The sequence below is a fragment of the Ranitomeya imitator genome, chromosome 4 (assembly GCF_032444005.1).
Source record: "Ranitomeya imitator isolate aRanImi1 chromosome 4, aRanImi1.pri, whole genome shotgun sequence".
Taxonomy (NCBI): Eukaryota; Metazoa; Chordata; class Amphibia; order Anura; family Dendrobatidae; genus Ranitomeya; species Ranitomeya imitator.
The window spans coordinates 426,573,463-426,586,211 of record NC_091285.1 but is presented as its reverse complement, the minus strand read 5'-3'; the positions used below and the strand labels follow the sequence as shown (position 1 = coordinate 426,586,211).

Genomic DNA, 12,749 nt, shown 5'->3' with positions numbered 1-12,749 from the left:
GAACTCCCTTTGGGGTAACCAACTTGATATAGTGTATTATTTCATATCTTTGGGGTTAATAAATGCTATACTAGCTGGTGTGCCAATGTCTCAGAGTGCCACCTACATAAAAATTCTCATTAGTGAAACCTGTAGTTAAAATATATTTTAGATGACCATACCTTAAAAAATACCAAACTACAATCAGTGATAGGGCTAAAGGGAACCAGTTGGACCACTTTTGCTTTTCTGACTATATAACAGACTGAATGATCTACAGGGCACAATTTCAATTACTGAAGGGCTTTCTGAAGTGACTATGAAAGAAATTAAAATATACAGCCATGTAACTCCCTATGATAAGTCTTCCAACCATCCAGCAGAGCCAACAGATGACATTTAGTGCCTTCTGGGTGAACTGGGACACCATTCCAAGAACCTCATCTAAAACCAACGTCATCCTCGTGGCAGGCACCCTTTAAACTGACTGCTTTTTCCAACCAATAGCCTTTGAAACAGAAATATATTTGGAAGTTACAATAAAGTAATGGATGGCTTGGCAAGCGTTAACAGGAATGTTTAAAAAGCAGTGAATGGTTGATGATGGAGATGGAAGTCAAGAGCAGATTGTGCACGTCACTACAACGCAATGGGAAAGCTGCGCAACATAGTAAAGAATAGCCAGAAAAATAAGCATCTCAATGAATAAAGAGTCAATATGACGAGCACGGATAAGCAACCTATGGGTAACAGTAAGAACTGAGGCCCTATATATACATATAATAAAGAGGACAGGCATCTATGTACACGTTGAACGTAGTGAGATAATTGTACAGTAATTAGTGAGACTATTTTCTGATGAAGATACAATATAAATTTTAGGCTGGGGCTAGTTGGTGACTTTGACATGGACAAATATTGCTCTGTGCAGCTGCTACATTGCAGCATAATGCAGGTAAATGGGGTCACACTGAGACTGTAGGATAAAGTGACAAATAAGTATCAAAAAATCCAATTGATTCCGACTTTTTTCAACTTGCTTGTCGGGATCTCCTAAGAGTTCCAATACAATTCCATTCATCTGCATTTCCCTTCAATATAGTAGCTGCACACAACGAACTTTAACCGCACGACCTACAGTACGTTGTGGCTAAAGCTGCTGTGTAACCCTAAGGCTGTGTGCACACGTTCAGTATTTTCACGTTTTTTCGCTATAAAAACGCTTAAAAAACGCATACATATGTATCCTATCCTTTATAATGCATTCCGCAATTTTTGTGCATATGTTGCGGTTTTTCCGCTAAAAAAAGCATTGCGGTAAAAAACGCAGCATGTTCATTAATTTTGCAGATTTTTTTGCGGATTTCCCACTATATTATTGCATTGGGAAATCTCCGGGGAAAAAAACGCAAAAAATCCGCAAAAAAAAACGGGCAAAAAACGCATGCGTATTTCTTGCAGAAAATGTCCGGTTTTGTTCAGGAAATTTCTGCAAGAAATCCTGACGTGTGCACATAGCCTACGTCTTATGGTGTTGGTTTGGAGACAACACATCTACATGACAAGAATATAATGTATACTACAAAGTGTATATGCATGAATACAATGTCAGAAAAGAAACCAATACCTGAATACTGTAGGATGTGTTAGCATACAGCAAACAAGTTTGTGAGGAATGGAAGACATATAAGACATAATGATAGACAGCACCTATAACAAGTAATTTCCTAATTTAGGCCTTCTTCAGGATTATTGTGTGGATGGTGAAGGGATTTCATTACACTTTTTCACACCAAACTAAAGTCAAAATGACAACAAATCTTTAGAAAGTTACATGCCATAAACAGAAACCAATAATGCACATCTACTTTTAAGTATTCTGGAGAATTAAAATTCACAGCAATAGATAAAAAATTCTGAATTATTTTAGCAGTTTCTCCCTACTTTCTTTAGTTGTGTACTCGCCAGCTCTTGCTCCAGCTCAGGTTATCCATGGTGACTATTTACAAGCTGCAATGGTGAATTCAGCACACAAGACCGCTGCAGCCAATCACTGGGCTCAATGGCTTGTGCTGTCTGCATCAGCAGAGCCACTGAGCCCAATGATTTGCCGCAGTGGTCATGTCCTATGCAGTCATGACTTCACTGCTGCAGGCTGCAAACAATCAGTAGGAGCAGCGGAAAGGCAGGATGGAGCACGGGATGGTGAGTAAAGTCCTTTGTGGTTTCTAACCATTCGAAGGCTGTGCGCTAAGGAACAAAATATTCCCCAAAAACCTCTTTCATGTTTTAGTGTGTCCAAGAGTTTAGAACTCAATACAATGGACAATTTAACTCTTTACTGTTGACAGAAAATGTTCTGAAAGCCATGCACATGAAGGGGATGAACAGTTATGCATTCAATTATTTTACAACTACTGGTTGTGACTAATGTAAAGATTTGATTTCATTATGACATTATTCTACCGTGTAATAAAAATTAAATCCACTTCCATCCAATAAAAGATGAAACAAATCAATGAAGTAAGGAATACTTTTCATAGGTACTGCTGTGTAATGAGAAGACTGACACAAAACACTGTTTTTATATTGTGAAATTCTAAGACAAAATTATGATCACAAATAAAAATAAATAAATCAAACTACCTATAATTATAGCTACAAATTTTCAATGTATCGCACCAATTAATTGGTCTTGTATCTTGCACTAATCTGTCCTATTATAGCTGTAAACAGCAGATCTATTAACACTGATTTCTCACCAACTATACTTTAATCTAAATAACTTTTATTCTAACTGGTCCTTCTTACCGAGCTGCCACCACTGGAGATTTCTTGCCGGGGTCCATTCCCGGGATTGATGGCTCCTCCCCAAGTGACCTTGTGTCCTTGTTTAGCAGCTGAAGTCGAGAACTGATCTCCCCAATTACAGACGGCTTTTCTATTTCCACAGGGCCCCCGTGTGATAGAGGCCGACTCTCTATTGGATCTCCCCATAGCTTAGATCTTCTCTGAAAGAGGTAGCGCGGACGGCCCGCTGCAATTTGCTGCTGGGCAATAAGCTCACTGTCCGAGGACTGCTTGAGCAGGGGGTCCCTGAAGGTCACGGTGCCCTTCATCAGTTGTGACTTGAGTTTGGGCTTTGGAGGCACTGGCGGCTTCTCGAGTATAAAAGTTTGACCGTCGGCGTACGAGGTGTAGGTGTCAGTGGGCTCCCCACTCTCTGAGGACAGAGTGGACATGCTAGACACAGTAGAGATGGTGCTTGTAGTTTCCAGATGGTGGTCACTCGAGCTCCTGGTGTCCACTTCCTCTACACCTGAGTCAGTAGCTGACTCTGGATGCGGAAGAGGAGCATCAGAAGGCTTCCCTGAGGATGGTGCACCACTAGCTTGCTTGGCAGATGGCACAGCCAAGGTACCGGGTCGAGACAGTTGGCTGATGGGGGTGCCAGGTTTAGTGACCAGGACTCCATTGGCAAAAGCATCAGGAGGAGGCAGTAGCCCAATTTTTGCTAACTCTTCTCTTGTTTCCTCATCACTTGAGGACAGCATGGCTGGTGGTAGATTATTAGCGCCAAAAGGCTCTACTTCTTCCTCTGAGCTTCCCTGACCAAGAGTTTTATCAGAAGAAGAGCTTGATGGAGCCTTCTCTTCAGTATCTTGTGGCTGTATAGCCTCTTTCTGGTCAGTTGTAACTGGTGCCTCCTGATCTTTATCTTCGGTCCCATTGCTGGTAGCGTGCACCATTATAAGCCCTGCTGTTTTCTGCTGAGAGGTGTCAACAATGCTTAGAATCATAGGTTTCCTTTCCTCCACCCTGCTTTCAGGTCGTTCTGGACTTTTCTCAACACGACGCTCTCCATCTCTCCTTAATGGAACACCCCACTGGCCTTTTACAGATGCCCCAGAAGGGCTATATATAGGTGATGCTGACCCTTCTATTTCCATTCCCACCTCCCCCTCTTTGGTTTGAATTTCCAGAAAGAGTGGAGGAGCTCTATCAGAATCTGGGCTCCTTACTGGAGTAGGTGTCCTTGGTGGAGGAGGAGAGGGTGCCTGGGCAGAAAGCGCACGTTCTCTTGCGGCCAGCGCAAGTGCAAGAGGTGAATTCGGATCAAGGGGTTTACCAGTAAGGGGGTGGATAAATGTAGAATGGGGACTGCTGTACATCAAAGACTTAAGTGAAGAACCTGGAGAAGGCAGGAGGACATCACGACTCCCCAACAATCGCTCATCAACAGAGCGTGATGGTTGCAGAGAGGGGAGGTCTGGAGAAGGTGGTGTTCCTTCCAATGCTCCGACCGAGAGGAAGACTGTGGATTTTCGCTTCTCATCCAGCCGTCGCTCACGTTCCTTCATTACTCCAGCAAGTGCTGTTGCAAAAGGACTACCTAATGGATCGTGGTGGGCACTTCCTAACTCCATCATACTCTGTCGTGGGCTGCGTCGAGATGGTGAAGGATCCCGTGAATAACCCCCAGCCATGGCTAAAGCAGCTCGTTCCTGTGCATCTTCCACCTGAAGCTGTTTCACAAGGGGACTCTTTTTGCGTTGTGGCTTCAATGGTGCAAACAAACCCATATTAGCATAAGGATTATCCACCGCCCGACTTCTTCTTTTCAATTTTTCCGGAGGAGTCGGAGATGGGCCAGGTCGAGGAATACTTGTAGGTTCCACTGGGAGATGAGATGTATCTTGAAGAATGATCATGGAACGAGCACGCTTCTGCCGATCAGGAGGAGGGAGAGCACGATCCATGCTTAACAGCTCTGCAGAACCCATTCCATGTGGAAGCCCATGGAGTCTGGCTTCAAATCCTGGTTTAAAGCTGGAATGCACTGTATCATATCCCCTACCAGGAGGGGGTGGTGGGGAAAAAGCTGGTGGTGGCCCAGTGTCAAAGTAATATGGGGATGGAGGAGGGGGAGCAGATTTCTGTGGAGGTGGTGGAATTATAGGGCCTTCTCTTAAAGAATCTTGCATTGAGGTGCTGCGAGGGAATCTTCCATCAAAGAATGGATCTGATAGTTTTTCATCTTCACCTAAAGGCAAACACAAAATTACAACCATAGTTTTCATACTAGGAAGTATTTTTTTTAATTATACTGCATTAAAACTTTGATGGTATTATGGGAAATAATAATTTACAGTCTACTGTAAATGCTGTCACCGGCCTGTCCAAATGATATCGCCAAGGCTGACAATCCAACTGCATAAGCATTCACCATTGATTGGCATAAGTGATCACATAAATTAAAAGGTTGGATGACAATTTTCTACTATCTTTGCCATTAATGCAGGAGGTGGCTCTCAATCAAAGTTACCTCCTATAAGTGATTCAGTAGGCAAAAGTCACTGGGCTCCTAAATCACTGCACAGCAAATGTACAGGAAGGTCATCTCTAATAGCTACTCTATTAGTTAGGGTGGACAAATATTTTAAACACCAAATTCTCCTTATCAAGCTAGGCCTCAAGAGATAAACTTGATAAGGAGATGTGTATCATCCAATTAATCAACATTTCCATCAATAATCTGAACTACCTAAAAGGATTAGGAGGTCCACAAAGATAGCTGTCGGCGGAACTATGGTTTGGTTCATGTGGCAATTATCTCACTCGACTGCTCCATACACAGGAGTGCTAGCTCTGCTGAGCCTAATTCCTGAGAATCGCCACCAGGCTCCTCTCACAGTAGTTTATCTCATCAAGTCTAAAATCAGACATGCTGGGTCCTTATATTCCCTGACATCATCTGAGAGAGGAAGAAGACCTCCATACACATTTTGTCTGTTGGACTACAGTTTGCAGGTTTGGCCAACATTAGTCCAATGTCTATGGTGGCCGTAGGACTAATTTTTTGGAATGGAAGTAAGGCTGTCAAGCTTTCATTTTGGAGCAAAGATACACTATAACTTACCCACAGACTTTGTCCGAGACATCACATGATGGAAAGGAATATGAGATTTTTGACCAGGGATTTGAGATATTGCATGTGAAGAAATCCCCTGTCTTTCTAGCAGCGACTACAATTGATGAATAGAAAAAAGAGAAAATGAACAGATAGATGAAGAAGGTAACTTAAAATCGATATTTATGTTGGAGAGCTTGCAGTCACAGTCTGACGCTGTAACAAATTGAATTAGGTTAGGCTGCTGCTCGATCTTACACTTATCTCAGCTGGGGTGATGCGCCTGCTTGTTGGTCGCTGTTTTACTGTAGCGGCTCTTGAGTCAGCTTCAGCAATCTCTGGCCTCATGGAGGGATCAGAAGCCACCAAAATCTCATCCAATCGTTCTGGAGGCAATAAACAAGTTTATTTCCCGATAAACGAGGAAAATTGAAAAATTGTGAAAAACTTTTATGATTTTTTTTTATAATTTTATAGGAAAATAATAAAAAAAAAGCAATAAAAAGACATTATTAGAATTCACAAATAATTACTTAAATGGTTAAAATCATGTCTGTCAAGATCAAGTGGAAATGTTTGTTTCCTCATGAATACAACATAAAAGAGAGTGTATATATTTATGATAGTATGCTGCCATATTCTGATACATGAGAAACAGTAAGTCTGTACACAACTGACATTGTACAACACAGTAAGATATTACAAGAAAATACGCTTCATGCTGTAACTGTTGCATTGCCACAGTGCATAGCTAATGGTATGTCCACACGTGGTGTTTTTGCAGTATTTTTGCTGTGTTTTTTATTACTGAGTATTTGGTGTGTTTTACTGTAGGAGCGTAATGATTGGGATCTCTTAAATGTATGTACATTTTAGCCAAACCGCAGCATGTCAATACTTTCAGCGTTTTTGCAGCGCTTTTCCCCCATTCAAATTAATGCGTAAAAAACCATTAACATTTTTTTCCCGCCACCACTCTGGTTTTTGGTGCAGGAAAAAAAAATAAAGCTGCATAAACGTGACATGTGAACAAACCCTTCATTTACGTAGGTATAGAGATACATGCAATGTCGACTTTAGTCCTGCCCAGGTGTACTTTACCCAATAAGACCAGGGACAGCCACATATTACTTGTAGAATAGACTAGAATATCCAAAAATGAGTAACAGGGCTGCCCAACCTGCTGTGTGTATTCCCAAGGGTATATCAGAGTGAATATGCACTTTTAATACATAATTCATAAATTGAGCGAGTTCACGTTAAATCTCTTAATATAATATGTAGCTTTTAAAATATTTAAAACATAAAGGGTTTGATGAAAGCACATCACAAGTCAGGGTTTTATAACTAAAGTCATCTATTATATCAAGCACTTAGCAAGCATTTACAATGCATACAGCAGATACAAGAAAGGTGAGAAACCCTGACATGAGCCCATTATGAAATATTTCATCTTGGACATGTGTACGAGTCTGCAGGATTCTACCCGTTAATGCACCGTCATCCTGCACGCTCACTTCCCAGCCACCACATCCAGTCTATTCAACATTACACAATCCTGACATTTTGCCCTGAAAACCTACAAATATCAGGTTGTGTTCTGTAGTCCTAAACCCTCTGGTCTATAGCCATATCGTGCCCGTTATGATCTGATATGTTTTCCACATGGACATGATGATACAAAGTGCTGAAATAGCTGGACAGTATTCTTCACAGGTATATATTGTAATCGTCTAGGTAGTGGTCACAAACAAGAAGAATTTCTCCCTTTGAATAATTAAACATTCTTAACGTTTCTTTCTTTTTAAATTCACTATTTAATCGAAACCAATAAATAAATCACTGGTAACTTGTTGGTCTTAGCATACAAGTAATCGAAGTTTAACACACATTTGCCCCCCCCCTCCGCCATCGTCTTACCTAGTTCCTCCAGCTCCGCTGTCATGGACTTAGATCGCAGGGTAAGAGTGGTGCTTGGTGCTCTCTTTGGAGGTGGAGGAGCTGGAAGAAAAAGAGAAGTGACCTTACATGTCATATCCAGCAGGCGGCGAGGGTCTGGAAGAAGCCGTCGCTTTTCCAAAACCATCTCCTCATACTCCCGAGACGAGGGATCGCACTGCGCTAGCAGCTTTCCAACCCTGCGCTTTGACTTCATTCTGGGAGCCTATTACTGGGAACCCTGGCCCAGCCATACGGGGTCGCGGATGCTTTGCAGTCACTTAGGGTTTCTGCCCATCTACAGAAACAGATTTCTGTACTGCAGGTTCCCTGCGTCGCATGCAGCAGCTCCACAGGTCTCCGCAATACTGATTACAGCTTGTTGTCTAGTTACGACAGCCTTCCCATCTTTTGTCTGTGCCTCCTTCTTCTCGCGTTCTCATTATTTTACAACTTCTTTGCTTCTTAATTGTCCTCAGACCATCTTCCTTATAGCCCTCTTTTTAGACATCCTCTGCTCTGTCTCTCTCCCTCCCTCTATCCTGAATGCACTGGGATACAGTTAGCAGCTCTCCCTGCGTTTCCATGGTAACTCTCGCTTCACGCTTCAGATGGAGGGAGGTGGAGAGAGAGACAGGCTATGCCACAAAGAGACACTGACACTTAAAGACCTCACACTACCAACCGCAAGACAACCAGCCTCTGCTAAGAAGAGAGAAACTCCACGGCATGGAAGAACTGAGCACACATTTATCACATATTAGGAGAAAAACTGTCAGACTGATTAAAATGATCTTTAATCCATGTAGATTACCTAAAAACAGACAGCTTCATTCACGCAGTGTCCTAATAGACGCACCGAAATAAAGGTGTTCTAGGGTTTACATGGTGTGTGCACACACAGGCTACATCGGTGCAATAGAGGTGGAGCAGCTTTCTACCGCGACCAGTTATAATATGGAACTTAATCAAGTTCAGGTTGATAATGAGTCAAGTGATCGGGTTGCTATGGCTGCTTCTTATTAACACCGTGTACCCACACACCGGTCAGATATAACATTAACCACCTAACTCATACTTTGCAGTTGACTCAACCCCATAAGACCTCTGAAGGTTCCCTGTGGTATCTGGTATCCTTTCTTAGGAATTTGGAAGCCAAGTAAACACCTTAAACTCATGTTCCTCACATTCTTGAACATTTTTTTTTGCAGTGCAACAAGGACCATTTTCCTACTGAAAAAGACCACTGCCTTTACCACGAAGGGATGTAGTTGGTCTGCAGCAATGCTCAGGTAGGAGGCATGAATCAAAGTAGCCATCAGATGAATGCCAAGTCTGCCAGCACAGCATTGCTCCCAGCATCACACTGCCGCCGATAACTTGCCTTCTTCTCATAGGGTTTATTTTCTTTATTTGTGTGAAGCCAGCACAGTGATCAACTGATCACAATAGGCCCAGCTGAGAAAATCATCATTTTTTGGGTTGTTTTTTTTTTTAGGGTTAATTCCTATCAACACAATTGGTCACCCAGTAGTGGCCACTACAAGAAAAATATAGTATTACATGTCAAATAAAAGGTCAATAATAAAGGCTTGAGTCCTTTGGCTCATAGAAAGGGGTCTTAAAGATGATCTGTTACCAGTTCAAAAGTATCCAGTTTATCCTCTTAATAAATTCCCGCTGCTCCATCGGGTATTCTGGTTTTAGCTTTTTTAAATCCGTCATATAGTTCCAGAGATTTGCATCTTTTTATTTAGTGATCATTTTTATGGTCTTTACTTTTGAGGTGTGGCTCACAGAATTCTCTGGAAGCATGTCTTTCTTAACTCTGCTTTGCACAGTTACCCTAAACCACACACCTGTAGTAAAGACCATAAAAAGTAGAACTATATAAAAAGGCCCATAACTCTCGAACCATGTGGCGGAATTAAAAAAAGAAAACATTTATGGTAATTACTCAGGGATACAGTGGAAATAAAATAGGAGTAGATGTGAGAAGAGTTGAGACAGTGAGAAGAGTTCATGTTCATCAGGCTGGAAAAAATCTCTAAAAAGTTTAGACTCCACCAATCCACAGTTAGACAGATTGGGTCCAAATGGAAGAAATTCATGACCATTTTTACCCTCCCCAGGAGTGGTTAACTAACAAAGATTACTCCAAGTGTAAGGTGTAGGGTCACAAAGGAACCCAAGGTAACCTCAGCAACTAAAGGCCTCTCTCAGATTAGCTAATGTTAATCTTCATTAGTCCACCATCAGGAAGACACTGAGCAACAGTGGTGTGCATGGTTAAATTGTAAGGGTAAAGCTACTGCTAAAAATCAGCTGGACAAGCCAAACGACTATTAGAACCATGTTTTGTATATAGATGAGACTGGAATAGAGCGTTTTTTATTTAAATGTGATGGGTCATATTTGGATTAAAAAAACAATACATTACAGCATAAAAACCTTATACCATCTGTGAAACACAGTAGTCGTAATATCATGGTTTGGGCCTATTTTGTTGCATCTGGGCCAGGAAGCCTTGCCATGATTGATGAAGCAAGGAATTCTGAATCCTACAAGAAAATTCTAAAAGAAAACATCAGAACATTGGTGTCACAACTCTGTTATTGGGTAGCCCTTGCCCAGGGGCTCCTTCCCTGTCCCTAACGGATTACTTCTAATGGCGAAGACGCCGGGGCCACGTACCTTGCTGAGCTTCTGAATTCCCTCCCAGTTTGTTCCTTCCCCCATCCAAGGAAGAGGGGAGTAGTAGTGTATTGCTATAGACCAACCAGACTAACAAGGTAATATGAACAGAGATAAAGGAAAATGCCTGCTTGCCAGAGTCCAGTTTACATAGGAGATGGGAGTGGTCAAGGAGAACAGCTGAGAGCCTTTAAGCAGGTAAGCTTCCAAGAGCTCTCAACTGAGTAGATTAGCACCTGCACTGCTTGAAGAAACCTGCACCGTTCAATATGAAGGTGAAGTGCTTCTAGTCAGTGCAAAAGTAGGATAAATCAGACAGCGCAGTCTTCCGGTACCTCTATGTCGCAGTAACTCCATGACAATCTGTCCGTGAGCTGAATCTTAAACGATCAAGGGTTAAGCAACAAAACAACAAACAAAAGTTGTTCAACAAACAAAAGTTGTTCTACAAAAGAATGGCTAGAGTAGAATAAAATTAAGTTTTTGGAATGTCTAAATCAAAGTCCTGGCCCTTTTTATATGGAAATATTGTGGAAGGACCTGAAATAAGGCGCTCATGGGAGAAAACCCACCAGCATATTAATAATCTTTATTTTTTATATAGCGCTAACATATTCCGCAGCGCTTTACAGTTTGCACACATTATCATCACTGTCCCCAATGGGGCTCACAATCTAAATTCCTTATCAGTAGGTCTTTGGAAAGTGGGAGGAAACCGGAGTACCCGGAGGAAACCCACGCAAACACGGAGAGAACATACAAACTCTTTGCAGATGTTGTCCTTGGTGGTGTTTGAACCCAGGACTCCAGCGCTGCAAGGCTGCAGTGCTAACCACTACGCCACCATGCCGCCCATAACAGAGTTATGAGTAATGGGCTAAAATTTCTCCAAGTTGATGTGCAGGAGGACTAAATAACAATTACCGCAAATGCTTTGGTGAACTTATTGATGCACAATGCGATTAGATTCCAACAGATACTGAAAGCAAAGTTTTCGCATACTTTTCCCACTCACCAGCATGTGATATTAGATATATTTCTCAATTTATCAAAGTACAATGTCTGATATTTTTAACTATGATAATTTGTTTGATTTGGTTCTTATCTACTTTTAGGACTTGTGTGAAACTCTGAGATAGTTTTTAGGTCAAAGTTGTGCAAAAATCTGGATTATTCTGAAATGTTCACAACCTTTCAAACACCACTGTATATGCCGGAGGTAAAACCTATTTATTGTAGTAAATAACTTTGTAGTGTGAAAAAAGAACATTTATCACTTACCTACAACCGGAGAGATTTAAAAAATAATAAATGTATGATAGGCTGACTTTCACCAGCTGAGACTTCCACCAATTCCAAAGTCCTTTCTGTGAATAAAGTGGTAGTAAGCACGTGTGACTATGTAAGGAGGTGGCAGGGGCCCTCAATTGCCTTCTCTCTCCTGAATAACGAACACATGTGTTACGTGCGGTTTCCTAACATTCTATTAATGTAATGTGCGGTTTAATAATGTTATGTTCTCTTAATGTATTATTACCATAATGTAAATGTATTTGTACCTAGGTGCTTTAGCTCAGGGACAGAATGGGGTACAGAAAGTTTAAACCGTTGGGAGGAGTTAAAAGGGAGACAGTGCAAAGCCTCGGGGACTTAGGGAAGGCACTTCCTGCTCTTAGAGTAGAGCCCAGGCAGGCTTGCCCAGGGTGAGACCTGTACCACAGCAAGGACAGAGGATTCCCCGGTTGTGGGGATAAACATTGACCTAGCTTGATGGGCAGCGTCGATGGACAATGGCCCTGCGGGATCACCCCTAGGAGAAATGTGGGGTTCGGGACCCGGATAGGAGCTGGTGGCACGCAACATACAGAGGCTGAAGGGAAAGTAAAGGAAGAATTATCTTGTTTGCATGTGTTCAGTAAAGTTTAACCGTTGGAACAGAACTGTGGCTTGTGGTATTTCCTGGGCTCTCATCCTCTGCAACCGAAGTGAACATGCGCTGAAGGTATCTGACTGTATCGCAGCACTGGGACATCACTTGTCTTTTCATGTGCAAGGTGCCGGGATGCTCACTGACTGTCGCTTAGTGAACTCGCCCACGACTACCACCCCATGCCACCTTGTTACAACTACACGATAGACTGCGATAGACCATCAATATAGCAGTGGTCAGACATGCACACTATTCACTCCAATCACATTGGGGACTTCAGAAACCCCAATCATGTGA

General features: G+C 42.1%; 1 protein-coding gene across 4 annotated transcripts in view; it reads right to left on the bottom strand.

Annotated features, from left to right (window-relative positions):
• The window catches only part of SHANK3 (SH3 and multiple ankyrin repeat domains 3), a 614,328-nt gene that overhangs the window by 31,382 nt on the left and 570,197 nt on the right, over window positions 1-12,749 (bottom strand). For all 4 annotated transcript variants that reach the window (XM_069765494.1, XM_069765495.1, XM_069765496.1 and 1 more), the window contains exons 19-22: window positions 7,811-7,891; window positions 6,149-6,276; window positions 5,900-6,005; window positions 2,791-5,023 (exon numbers count right to left, since the gene is read on the bottom strand). In XM_069765494.1, the coding sequence (XP_069621595.1) occupies window positions 2,791-5,023; window positions 5,900-6,005; window positions 6,149-6,276; window positions 7,811-7,891 (2,548 nt within the window). The remainder of the gene's footprint in view (window positions 1-2,790; window positions 5,024-5,899; window positions 6,006-6,148; window positions 6,277-7,810; window positions 7,892-12,749) is intronic.